Source organism: Larimichthys crocea, unplaced genomic scaffold (assembly GCF_000972845.2).
Source record: "Larimichthys crocea isolate SSNF unplaced genomic scaffold, L_crocea_2.0 scaffold604, whole genome shotgun sequence".
In the NCBI taxonomy this organism is placed as follows: Eukaryota; Metazoa; Chordata; class Actinopteri; family Sciaenidae; genus Larimichthys; species Larimichthys crocea.
The window spans coordinates 96,788-110,912 of NW_020857908.1; the positions used below are offsets into that span (position 1 = coordinate 96,788).

At 40.7% G+C, this 14,125-nt stretch overlaps 1 protein-coding gene across 2 annotated transcripts in view; it reads left to right on the top strand.

Annotated features, from left to right (window-relative positions):
• pam (peptidylglycine alpha-amidating monooxygenase) overlaps positions 1-14,125 on the top strand; it is a 127,490-nt gene that overhangs the window by 74,880 nt on the left and 38,485 nt on the right. Inside the window, exons 13-15 of one of the 2 annotated variants that reach the window (XM_027276804.1) lie at positions 551-654; positions 10,553-10,746; positions 10,912-10,971. The exons of the other annotated variant lie outside the window; for it this stretch is intronic. Of the exons in view, the coding sequence (XP_027132605.1) occupies positions 551-654; positions 10,553-10,746; positions 10,912-10,971 (358 nt within the window). The remainder of the gene's footprint in view (positions 1-550; positions 655-10,552; positions 10,747-10,911; positions 10,972-14,125) is intronic. 2 annotated transcript variants of the gene reach the window in all.

The following is a 14,125-nucleotide window of genomic DNA, read 5'->3' on the forward strand; positions in this document are numbered from 1 at the left end:
ACAGTGTACATTCCTCAACTGCAGTCCTTTGGTGAGATGTAATTAAAAACTCACAATTTTAGGTTGTCCACAGTAGCGAAAAGGAGCAAATGGTTAAATTCTAGTCACTGTCATGATAGTTCTGTTATAGATGCAGCAAATGTTATTAGAGTTATTAGAAAGATATTTGTGATTATCCAGATTTACTTCAGCTGCTACTGTTTTGAATTGTATGACTAAAGGCCTCATACATACAAGATGCTCAATACTTCAACACTTGTATATAATTAAAACTTGTGATGTATAAATATTAAAGATTGTGTTCATTATATTGTTTCTTTATTTTTAGGATGTACACTCTGTGTAGTACTCTAAAGCTCTTGCATATTAGTGATGAAAGAATAAGATCTCTGTCCATTAGCTGGTCCAAGTTGTTCCCAGTTCATTAAGGAATTGATAATTAACGGATTAGGTGTATATTATGACTTATACATCTAAATTAAACAATATATTGATTACAACAGTTTTTCATGTAAAGTGCCGTTTGCTCACTGCCCAATTTTCTTTCTAGGCTTTCTATCCTACTAAGAAGGAGGTGCATGTGAAGTATGGTGACACCATTGCAGCCAGATGTGGGTTTACTGGTGAGGGCAGAACCTCTAAGACTTATATTGGGTGAGTTCCAATTCTCCTAATGGATTTTTTAACAGCAGTAACCTAAAATCATTTTCATCTCCATTTCAAAAGGGCTACCTGCTTTAAGGTGTGTCTTAAGATGGAGAGAGAGCAGCAGAGTGAGCTGTGAATGAATGGAGTGGGATAGTGACAATAAAGCAGACAAAGAGCATGCCATACTTCTACAAAAATCTGATAGAACATGCTACATGTTTATTTCTGCTGTTGGACAATTTAACACAGGTCATAAAATGTTGAAATTACAGTTTTTTGCACTCCATTCGCTTAATTTTCCAGCCATGGAGGTTGCTCCTTGAGTCTGATTCTGACTAATCCCTGAAAACACATCAGTCACATCAGTAGACTCTTATGTGTAATGTATGGAGAGGATTAGGGCCACGTGAAGAATTGATGTGTTTAAATTTTTTTTCTCAGAATTAACCTAACAACAAAAACAATTTCTAGTCCCAGCTAGGGCTGCCACAAACGATTATTTTGATAGTCGATTAATCACCGATTATTTTTTCGATTAGTCGACTAATCGGATCATACATAAATTGACTGTAAAACATACAGCTTATCGCACCAGCATGCAGCTGATCAGATCATTAGCTTTCAGCTTGAAGTATGAACTAACTGAAAATAAAAACAATTAAGATGATAGCTCATTAGATAGCTCATTAACCATTTAATGAGAGTCCATGGCCCCAGGAAACGGCAAGGTCTGGGCGGGCAGGCACTGTAAAGCTCGTGGCTCCACCTTCGCCCTCGAGCCTTTCCAAGCCGACCCAGAGCCGGTCAGGGCGCACTGCCGCGGAGAAAATGCGCCCAGCCAGTGCTGGGGAGATGTCCCGCGAGGGGACCCTGACGCACCGTGCGGCCGTCCCTGACCCGAGTTGAATCCCCCGGGCAGACTGCGAGGAAGTTGCGGAAAAATCGCGGTGATTGGTAAAAATTACAACACCGGCCTGAATTCACGGGTATTCACTGAAGTTGCGTTGAAATTGCAAATCGCAACATCGGGAATTCCTGGAGGGTCTGTGTTATGGCATCATTTACGGTACAGTCAGGCCTGACGCCGATTACCACTACTGCGCATGTGCATAGGGGTGGGTGTGTGTGTATGTGACAGAAAGGCAGACGCAGCAGTGGAAGCTGCAGCCACAGTTTCGAGAAGAAGCAAAGTAAAAAAAAAATTGAAAAAACGATGCGTCGACTTCTAAATTAGTTGTCGACGATTTTGTTCGTCGACATAATCGTGACTAATCGACTAATCGTGGCAGCCCTAGTCCCAGCCTACTAGCTTATAAACACTAAACTGCCTTATTACTGTGGTTCAGTCTTCTAGTGACTAAATGAAGTGGTCAAGCTAGAATTAGATCATTGGAGCTCATTGGGCATAGCCCTGGAAAGGACAGTTGACCCTTGACAGTTGTTGGGAAACAACACACAGCAGAGCTGGGGACAGTGTGAGAATTTAGACCTTGGGGACATTCCACGTTTAGAACGTGGACATTACTCACTGGTACTAATACTCTAATACTATAGAGCAGGAAGGAAGCCCAGATCATTTGTTATCTGAGCGACTGTCACTTTCCAGCTAATCTGGCCATTTTCTAACTACAGCAGAAATTTGTTAGAATTTGTCATTTTAGATGGAAAAATAAGCTACACGGTATTATTCAGTATCACAAAGTATATATTTTCCTCTCCTTCTGTCACATTTATTGAAGAAAGTACAAAAAAAGGTAAAGTACTTGAAAGCACTCCTCCTTTTGATTATCATTCTCATCCCTTTTTGTGTTTTGATTGGATGTCAATAGTTCTCTCCGGATTCCTTCCACATCCAAGTTTCATCCTCAGCATCGGATGATGCTGTGTCTCTTTCCTCCGTTATGACAGAAGTTTTTCTTGAGTTTTGACTGGATCGGGGGTGAGTTTATCTAGTGACAGGCCTTTCCTTCACAGAGTCTGTCTCATCAGGGAAATCAGACATTCTCACCAGATAACCAATGGGCAGAAGGTGGTCTCGTGGAGCATTTTATGTCCACCCGAGCCATACTCTGGCTTCACTCTGTGTACTGGCAGATTTGGCAACTTCACCACCACAACATATGGTGTTGATCTTCATCTATTCTGCAGTCTATGTTTTCCCTTTAATCCCAAATTTTGTATCAGGACTCTGTCACTTTCTTTTAAAGGCAGATCTCTTACTCTTTGATCATAATGTGCTTTGTTTTTTAAGTGGTTCTTTGTAGCTGCATTAGACACTGGTAAACTGGTAGGCAGCATGCAGGTCTTTTCTCACCTTGACATACTGCTGGTGCCACAGTGGTGGATTTTTGATCCTGTGTTGGAAACGCCTGTTTATAACGGGTGTAATGATCGGTCACCACTAACATGTTTTGAAATCAGGCTTAATCTACAGGAAATCAATACACACTAGATCTAGGAGGCCATTGCTTGTTATTTGATTCAATGGGGCAGCCCGGTGAGGGAGCGTCTTACAGGAGGCACATCTTTCCCATGTGCGGATGTATTGCTCAACCTCAACTGTCAGACTTGGCCAGTAGAATCTGTCTTTAATCAGTTCAGTGGTTTGATCCACTCCCATGTGTCCACACTCGTCATACAACAATCTCATTACAATCATCCGATATCTTGTTGGCAAGACGAGTTGTCTGTTCTTGGATCCACATGGTTTCTCTTTTACCTGATACAGTATTCCATCTTTTGCCTCCAGCTTTCTCATTTGACGAAGAAGCAAGTCAGTCTCTGGTGGATCATCTTAAGAATGTGTGACTTTCTTTTGGTTTCCCAGTGCCTTTTTATGGGTCCAATTATTAGATCCATTTCCTGTGCTGTCTGAATGTCTTTTGGACTCAGCTGGTTGATGGAGCTCATGCTGATGTTCACTGGGAAAGCATATGCTTCAGGTACTGCTGTGGCAGAGGCTCCAAACTGATCCACAAATCTATCAGGCACAACTGCAGCTTCTCTGAGGCTTGTTTGCAGAGAGCTTTGTTGCCAGTGGGTGGCATGCTATAACCCACTCTTTATTCTCTTCTGGAGTGTACTGTCGAGACAACAAATCAGCATCAATATCGTGACGCCCAGGGACGATACTTGAACTGTGATCATACGTGGCAAGGGAAGGAGGGGGCGGACTATGAAAGAGTAGTTTGCAATAAACCTCCGATAGTAGCTGGAAAATTCAGTGAAAGACTTTAGAGATTTCAGATCGGTGGGCACTTTCAGTCTTTCACTATGGCCACCTCCTCTGGATCTGTGGAAATCCCGGCCGCTGACACAATATGACCCACATACTTGACTCGAGGCTTACAGAATTGACACTTATCGATACTTTCAGCCCAATCTCTTCCGATCTGTCCAAGACCTTGAACAGACGCTACTCGTGTTCCTCGAGTGTTTTCCCAAAGACGATTGTGTCGTCTAGTTACACAAGGGCTTTGAGAAGGTGCATGTCGCCGACAGCCTTTTCCTTTAAGCGTTAGAAGGTTGCAGGCCCTCCAGTAATCCCTTGGGGCATTCGCTCAAACTGGTAGAAACCAAGGGGACAGATGAAGGCTGTCTTCTCTTTGTCCTTCTCAGCATCAGTATCTTATAGTAACTGCGCAGCAGATCCAGTACTGGCAACAATTTGCTGCCGGTCAAGGAGTCCAAGACGTCTTCAGTGCGGGGCATTGTGTACTGGTCAGATATGGATTGGTGGATATGGTGTTATGTAATCAATACAGATCCTAATAGTTCCATTCTTTTTGCGTACCACCACGATTAGTGAGGCGTAGGGGCTATGCAATTCTTTTATGATCCCAGATGCTAAGAGCTCCTGGATGTATCTCTCACATCATCTATGTCTCCTGGCGCCAACCGTCTTCACCTCTCTCTGAAAGGTCTGGGGTCATGCAATAAGATGTGGTGCTCCTCCCCTTTTGCCAAACCTACATCCCAGTCATGCAGTGAGAAGACATTCCGCCTCTCAGCTAACTTCTGGCGTAACAAACTTATCCACTTCTTGGGGAGGAATCTCCAAAATCAAAGAGGTCTGGATCCACAGTGTCAGCTGGGAGATCGGAGGGTTCTGATGGTAGGACTGGGGTCAGGACTGGCAGCTGTACTAGTACTCGTTCCAGTTCACTACCTCCTCTAGATGATGCTGATCAAACAGTTTGTTCTCCTTTTTTTCCCAAATGAGAATCGATAAGAGAATCGATAAAGAATCGAATCGTTAAGCAGAATCGATAATGGAATCAGAATCGTAAAAATCTTATCAATTCCCATCCCTACTGATATGACAGAATACAGAAAGCTTCCAGTTATCGGTGTTACTGCCACGGTGCTCTCTGCTCTGCTCACCTAAACAGATTTTTGTATATTTTTCACATCAGTGATTAACTTAATATCTCTACACTATTCTACACTATCTGTTAACTCTAGTGACTACAATCTGATAGTTTTACCAGTTTCTGTTAGTCACACTAGCTAGCCTTGTTGTAGCAATGGCTTCTCTCTGCTCCCCTGCTCTCTCCTGCCCTGTGTGCAACATGTTCAGTTACTCCTCGTCCTCCTTTAGTGATAACAGTACTTGTAATAAATGTAGTTTATTTGTAGCTTTGGAGGCGAGGGTCAGTGAGTTAGAGGCACGGTACCGCACCACCGAACAGTCAGTAGCTCAGATAGTTAGCCAGTCCCCTGTTGCCGGTGCGATACCGCCGCAGGTAGCTTCAGTTAGCTGTCCCCTGGTAGTTCCCGAGCAGCCGGGAGGCTGGGTGACTGTTCAAAGGACGCATAGCCCAAAACTGAAGCCCATGGTACACCACCAACAGCTCCACGTTTCTAACAGATTTTCCCCGCTCAGCGACACACCCGCTGAGAAACCAAATCTGGTCATTGGCAGGTCATAGTCCAAAACGTGAAGTTAGTGACACCGGGGGCCATAGTTAAATGCATCACGGGGGCCAGAGCGGGCGACATCAAGTCTTTTTTGAAACGGCTGTCTAAAGATAAACGTAAATATAGTAAGATTGTTATTCACCACGGCGGTAGTGACACCCGGTTACGCCAATCGGAGGTCACTAAAATTAATGTTTCATCGGTGTGTGAATATGCCAAAACAATGTCAGACTCCGTAGTTTTCTCTGGTCCCTTCCCCACTGTGACCAGTGATGACATGTTTAGCCGCATGTTGTCATTCCACCGCTGGCTGTCGAGGTGGTGTCCAGCAAACAATGTGGGCTTCATAGATAATTGGACACCTTTCTGGGGAAAACCTGGTCTGATTAGGAGAGACGGCATCCATCCCACTTTGGATGGAGCAGCTCTCATGTCTAGAAACATGGCCAAGTTTATTAGCTGACCAAAACCATGTCGACAACCCAGAGTTGAGACCAGGAAGCAGAGCTGCAGTCTTACACGCTACTCTGCGCCTCCATTACAGCAGTTGCCCACCCAGTCCTTTAGTATAGAGACTGTGTCTGTCCCCCGTCCACCTACATTATTTAAAGATAAAACAAACAGAAGAGGAGTTCATCATAAAAACTTAATAAAAATTAAATCAACATCTCCAACAGTCCAAAATAAGAGAATTAAATGTGGACTCTTGAATATCAGGTCTTTGTCATCTAAAGCTGTTTTAGTCAATGAATTAATATCTGATTATGATATTGATTTATTTTGTCTCACTGAAACCTGGCTGCAGAAGGATGAATGTTAGCTTAAATGAATCCACTCTTCCCAGTCATTGTAATATTCATATTCCTCAAAGTACTGGTCGAGGTGGTGGAGTTGGAGCCATAACCTAAAAAAACATTACAGCCAATTTGATTTGTTACAGTATATCGTGCTCCAGGTCCTTACTAATTTTTATCTGAATTTGCAGAATTTGCATCAGGCTTGATCCTTTAAAACAGATTATGTAATCATTGTAGGTGATTTTAATATTCATGTGGACAACCACAATGATAGTCTTAGTACTATGTGCCACTAAACTGGAAGAATCTCATTTAGTATGGCAAGATAATCTTAAAATATACAGGATGGCTCTCTGTAATGCCAGAACAGCCTATTACTCTTCATTAATAGAGGAAAATAAGAACAACCCCAGGTTTCTCTTTAGCACTGTAGCCAGGCTAACAGAGAACCACAGCTCCATTGAGCCATCTATTCTTTTAGGTCTAACTAGTAATGACTTCATGAGATTCTTTAATGATAAAATTATAACTATTAGAAACAAAATCCATCACCTCTGACCCTCAACAGGCACAGATCTGCATTCTGATACAGCTTGGAAACAGCTGATATATATTTAGACTGTTTTTCTCCCATCAACCTTCATCAAATAATTTAATAATTTCTTCATCCAAGCCGTCAACCTGTCTCTTAGACCCCATCCCAACCAGGTTGCTCCAGGATGTTGTACCTCTAATTAGCCCTTCTTTATTGAATATGATTAATCTGTCTTTATTATCGGGATATGTACCACAGTCCTTTAAAGTACCTGTTATTAAACCTCTTAGAGTACATCATAGCACAGAGATCGCATTAGTCAAAGATACAAATGACCTTCTAATGGCGTCAGACAAAGGACTGATCTCTGTACTTGTCCTGTTAGATCTTAGTGTCATATTTGACACCATTGACCATAAATTTTTTTTTACAGAGACTGAAACATCAAATTGGCATCAAAGGAACTGCCCTATGGAGTTCCCAGAAAGGATGACAGGAGTGCCTGGGCAGGTGAAGGTGCTAGCGTTGATTTGTCCTGAGACAAGGTCATTCGACCAAGTCCCTATGCTTGTTGGCACCAATACCAAGCTGTTCAAGTGCTTATGGGAACTGGCAGGGATAAGAGCACAAAGTGACCATGTTGTTGCTCGCACCATGAGAGTTCAGCCCATATATGCTAATATCTTCAAGGATTTTTCCCTCATTTTGTGGGAGTAGCTTTTCTGTAAAATCGACGACCTGGCTGGTCTTTGGAGCCTTGATGTAAGCTACTGTATTCACTGCACCCCAAGCTTTTTCACCTGTGGTTAGCAGTAATTAAGGGAGGACTTTGGTAATCCTTCAACTACTACCCAACAACTCATCTCTTTACGGCACATGTTGTTGGGAATGGAACATCTTCCCCCGGGCGCGCACTTTTCCCAAGGCTTTTATAGTCCCTACTGTTTCTTCTATATCTGCTACGGAGGTGTCTTCTGGCATTCCACGTAACAAAAGGGCATGTTTTACATCTAAGCCCTCCCCTCTACACCAGTTTACAAACTCATTTTGTGTAGGACCGTTTGTGAGATTTGCCATTATTTACCTCTGTATTGACTTACAGGTCAACGTAGTACAAACGAGGTGCAATATTGTTTAAGATACTATTTTGGTTTAGACTTTATACTCTTTTTTTCAGTACTTTAACAGGTAGTGTCCAGTTACTTTACTTAACCTTAGCAAAACTTACTGTTGGGCTTACAAATTTTTAAAATAACGCAGGAAATCCCAGTGGTGCCTCCATTATGTTACCCCTATTCTATGTAGTAAGGCTAAATGACACCAAGACCTACCTTACTGCCTTTCAATAGGAGGGGCCTGAGTTCATATGACTTTTTAGTAATTAGTATTTCTATTTTATATCTGCGTTGCTTACCACAACACTTATACAATATAATATATACCATTATACAATTTATATAAATCAATCACAAAACCACTGTACTTTAAATCCAATTATCCTGTATCAGGTATTTAAAATAATTAGGAAATAAATAAAATATATATATATATAAATATTTTGTTTGTTCTAACTTTCGGGTTTACAGATACAGATTTCCTTGAAATACCTTCAGTTCAGTCTTTAAACCTTTTACTCATTTATTCAGTTACCAAAATACATTGAATTATCAAATTCATTTAGTTACCTTCAGTTAAACCAAAATGTATTTAGTTACCTTCAGTTACACCAAAATCCAGTAACTTACCAAAATGTATCTATACCCTTTAAAATTTTCTTCAGCAAATACAATCATCAAAAATACCTTGAATTTAATTAAAAACCAAATTTGTCAATACCTTTTATATCAATATCAATTAAATACCAGTGGTACCACACAATGAATAAATCTATGCACAAAAAAGCCAGCAAAACCCAAATACCCAAAACAAAACGTTGCAGGTCTGATACTTGTAGTTTTACCGGTGTTTCTTAAAATCAATTAACACAAAATGGCGTCCAACGTAGGCAGGGATGAGTCAGCAGGATGAACAGCAGCAGAGGAAGAAGAAGAGGAGAACAAAAAGGCCTCAGGTGTGCACCATCATCTTTTGAAAACTGCAGCCAGCGCAGGTCCCCTCTCGTTCACTGTTGTTTCCTTCAACAGATTTAAATCATCTAAATGTCCATGCCATCACTATTTTAATACTAGCAGGTAAAAAAAAAAGTAAGCTAACGTGACGATAGCATTTCAAACAATTAAATAAACGGCAACATTGGTGAGCGGGAAACTAGTGACTGACTGTTTATTACAAAACTTCACTGTAACTACTGTATACATCACAGCAAATATTTACCTTGGGAGATGAAATCAAAAACAAATACTTTTATGAAGAAAACTGATCGTCAGCTCCAATTTAAAAAAAAATACATTTTTCATTCAATCTCCCCTCTGGCAGACAACGCTTTTCTGTGGCTTTCTTCCTGTCTGGTCGGCCAAGGAAGACAGTGCCATTAATAGATTTTGGACCCGGTGGCAAAATCCCACTTAAACAAATAACAAACACAGATTGGCTGGTAAAACACTAAACATCCAATGAATAAAAACAACTCAAAACCAAGTTAGATCTAAACCTAAACAAACGCTAGTCAACCTAACATGGGAAAGTGGGATGCGTTGAAAGACCATAGTAAATGTAAACTTCAGTTTTGTTTAAAGGCAAACACATCTATTTCAGTTTGTGTTTGTGTTTTGTACACATTAAACATTAAAATACACATAGCATTTTGGCCGATAAATAGTCTTAAATTCATAGTTCAGCCACTGGGCTACACATGCATTTTTGCATATAGTCTGTGATGTATTTATTAGAGTTGAGCTGGATACTTGGCTGAAGCGAGTACCCAGTACGGATAAAGCACTTTTGCCAAGTAATATACGAGTCAATATCTGTGCTGGGATTGAATGAAAATCCTCATTGGGTAGCTGACTGTGTCTGCGTTCTGTGATAGGCTAATCACAGTGCCCCTCCCCTACACACATACAGATGTATTGTGTTGCTGTGTCCCGCTCTGCTCACTCACACACAGAACAGCTCTCTGTCTCTCCCTCAGTCACTCAGGTTTGGGTCTTTTCCGTTAACGTTTAGGGTTTCTTCAGCTTCTGGTTTGTACTTACTTATTAACCAGTAGAGTTCTGGTAAATGTGGGTTCGTTCAGACGTGGTGCTTGGTAGAATGAGACTCTGCCTGTCTGAGATTTATTTTCTTTTTCTTTTTTAAACTGTCAGCTGGCTCTAACTCTCTCTCTCTCTTTCTCTCTTGCAACCACATGTGTTGTATTCATTTTTGCAAAACTAGTTCTGTAAATAGTTTGTTTGCTATCATGATCAAAACCATTGATCTGAAGCGCAATGCTGATGCTGTCCTGTAAATAGTTTTCCAATCAGCAATAAATATAACAATTTCTGATCAACCTATATCAATTGCATGCTTAAACTAACATGCTGGTTAAAGCCCTCCCCATTTCAAGACGACCAGAGCCACTTCCGGGTTAAATCCGGCCCACTTCCGGGTTGGGCTCTGCCCGCTCCAAGTACAGATACAGATAATTCATATAGTTTACAGATACAGATAATGCTGTACTCATCCCTAGTCATCTCTGTTTTGTCTGCAGCGGTACCTCTGATGATGAAATGTGCAACTTCTATATAATGTACTACATGGACAGCAAACATGCCATCCCCTACATGAACTGCATGGAGACAGGTTCCAAAGAGCTGTTTCAGCATATTCCAGCTGAGGCCAATGTTCCCATCACTGTCAGTCCAGGTCATATGAACTCTGGGATGCATATGGGACACTCAGCAGGTACAAAGGAATTCAATATTGTTCATGTTGCATTAAACTATATTTTGTTTTGTGAGTGCATATTACTGTAAGGTATTATTTTCATTTACTGTGTGTCTTGTATTGTTTATTGTAGTTTGCATACAATAAAACATTAACGTCATTAAACTTTGTTTTTCCCCAAAGATCATCAAGATACTGGATCATTGTTGGATAAAAACAAAGCAGGACAGGTTTTGGATCAGGGTGAGTTCAAGAACAATGAGCTGCACAACTATTAATACTCCACTAGGTTGCAACATTATATCCCTCCCAGTCTTTGAACACAGTTTTTTTTCTTCAAGGACACTATGTACTAAAAAAATACACTGTGACAGTTTGTCGGAAATTCCAGTTACATTTTCTTCTCAATTTCTTATAGACAGACTTGAGTGGCTCAGGATGTAGAGTGGGTCGTCCACTAATCAGTTTAAGGGTCCTCAGGCAATATACTTGACCTGAGTGTGTGTAAATGAGCTTCCTTCTGATTATCAGTAGGTCTTGCAGGGCAGCCAGTGTCATGTGTGTATGAATGTGTAGTGTAAAACTTCCTAGAGTGGTCGGAAGATATTACTGGTCAAGTGTGCTGTACTTATTATTTACTCTCCACCATCCACAGCTGTTACACCTGCTGCCTTGTCAATACATAATAAATAAAGATGCCTGCAAATAGGGCTGTCGTGGTTAGGGAATTAATCCTGCGGTGCATCAGAGTGGCTCAACAGCGCGGTATGCGGTGATATGGGGCAGATTCACATCACAAACAAATTAACTTAAGGATATAAACAAAAAATTTAAACCCGTTCAATGTCCTTGTTGCGCACGAGAAAAAACAGCATATTTACTTTTTGAGGTTTGAGAGAGGATTAGAGTGGAGTTACAATATTTCCAGCGGCACTGAAAACTCTCTGATGGTGCACTTGTTGCGCAGATGCACATGTATTTTCGGGCGACTTTGGAGAGGAGAGGGAATCTACTCTGGTTGTCGCGCCACCATGCAAGCGGGTCTGCAGCGGCTGGCACCCGCTGTTGTGCGACTCGGTGTGGGCGGTGGCAGCCTCGCGTCTATAGCGGGATGGTAGCTTGCTATGTGAGACCTTAAATATGATGTGTTTCTTCGTTTTACTTGAATTTTTTTGAGGCAGATTTAAATCTAAATTAGTTGGTTCCCCCTTTTCATTTGGCTGAAAGCCAAAATGCTCCCAAAGGGGTGAAGTTACATTTGGCTTTGGAACATGCGCAGCTGCCATCTCTCCCGTTGTCACTGTAACATGTCTGGTTACCTCGGTGTCGGCGGTGGCCCAACATGCACTGCGGTAGGTCTCATAATATCGCGACAGGCCTACCTGCAAATGACAGTGCTATTGTGCTATGCTGACTGTCCATGTACTGTAGGCTACAGTGCAAGTTTGTTTACTTTACTTCCTTAGTGTCCACACAAAATCTGTTGAATATGCACCTCTGTTATGCTATGTTAACAAACCACATACAGCTCAGCTGCTATGCATTCAAAATCAGACTGGAGACATGACCACTCAAGTAAAAGATGAATGAGTACTTGCTATTCAATTTTTTCAGTTCAATTTTATTTATATAGCACCATACCATAACAAAGTCTTACACCAGGGGTTGGCAATTAGCGACCAGGGGTTGGCAATTGGCGGCCAGCCATATATATATATATATATATATATATATATATATATATTATATATATATATATATATATATATATATAATAAAATATAGATATAATCTAATTATTAAAATAAACTTTATTTAACTTTAGAATGCATTTAATTAAATTTAAAGATTCATTTGCTTCTATGTGCTGTATATAAATTATGTGTGTGTGTGTGTATGTATGGTATATATAATGTGTATCTATCAGTTAGTATGGTTGCATATACTGTACTGTGTGTGAGTGTGGTCTCTAATGTATTATATATATCATCTCATGATCATCTATATCTCGTCTAACTCTATCTCTCTCTCTCTCGTCTCTCCTCTCTCTCGCATATCATCTTCCGTGTGTGTGCTCTTTATTCAGAAAACCCTCATGTCACATCTACATTTCAGGATCTGGTTATTATAGACACATATTTATCATCACAGTAACAGTGTTACACACATTAGTAGCTGTAAACACTCAGCATTAGAAAAATACATACGTTGGTTTGGTGCTTACATAAGGAGTAAGCATTTATAATCATCACTTTAAAAGTTTCATACATTGTTTTTTGGTGCCTGTTTGTTTCCCAGATATATTAGTGTGTGTGTGAATGGGTGTATAAGAGGCATTAACTTAAAGAACTTTGTAGAAAGGCGCTTTATAAAGTTCAGTCCAATTCCTTGTATTAGTTTACGGGCAGATCTGCCCGATCCAATATGGCGGCGCCGTTTACGTATCGCGACCAACGACCAACCTGCTCAATGCGGCGTCTATGTATATATGTCTGATGTTAACGTTCATGCGCTAGATTCAGCTCATTCATGCCAGGTGCTATTACTTTTCTACATTCTACTATTAATATTCTACAAATTATTCAACTTTTTCTGCAAATATTTTCCCATTTAAAATGCATTAACACAAACTTCAAATCATTCTACAAAACTTCTACAAACATTCTACAATTTCTACTACTACTACAGACTTCATTCAAATTTCAAATTGTACACAAACTCTTTAACTATTAAACTTGTATTTAACTTTTTTCAAAATCTTTTACCGTTTTTAAACTATCAAGGCTCAAAGTTGAGCAGGTTTTTACTCAAATTCTGCGTTTATAATGAGTGTGTATGTAGAGTGATGACATCATCAGCTAGAGTGTGAAGATGACAAAACGATCAGTGAAAAAATAAAACGTTTTCGACTATGGTGGCCTCAAATGCCCAGCTACAGACATGATTATCCCCTCAAACGTAGGAAAATTCGAGGCGGTCGCAGTGATACCACTGTTGAAGCTGTCTCTGTTATTGTTTTGGCTCGCTACGCGCTAATTGATCGACCCCCCCCCCCCCCAGCCTCATAGACTTCCATGTTATTCGGAGCAGAGAATTTTCTGGAAGGAGCAGGGAGCACCTGTGCTTTCTCTGACTCCTACGGCCAAAGTTTATACAATTTTCGCCTGAAACTTGGCAAGAACATGCTCCACAAGACAAGCGTTCTTCTGGTCATTTCAAATTTTGGTTTGAGGCATACCTTATAGGTTTTTTTTGGCCACCTTCGAGGGGGATCATTCAGACATATACTATGCATCTCAGTGGGACAGACAGTGCATGCAGCACCTGTGTCTAATTAATCTGACCTGCAGCTCACCCTGGTTGCTTGGCAACCTCAAGCATGCCTTTGACTAACTTT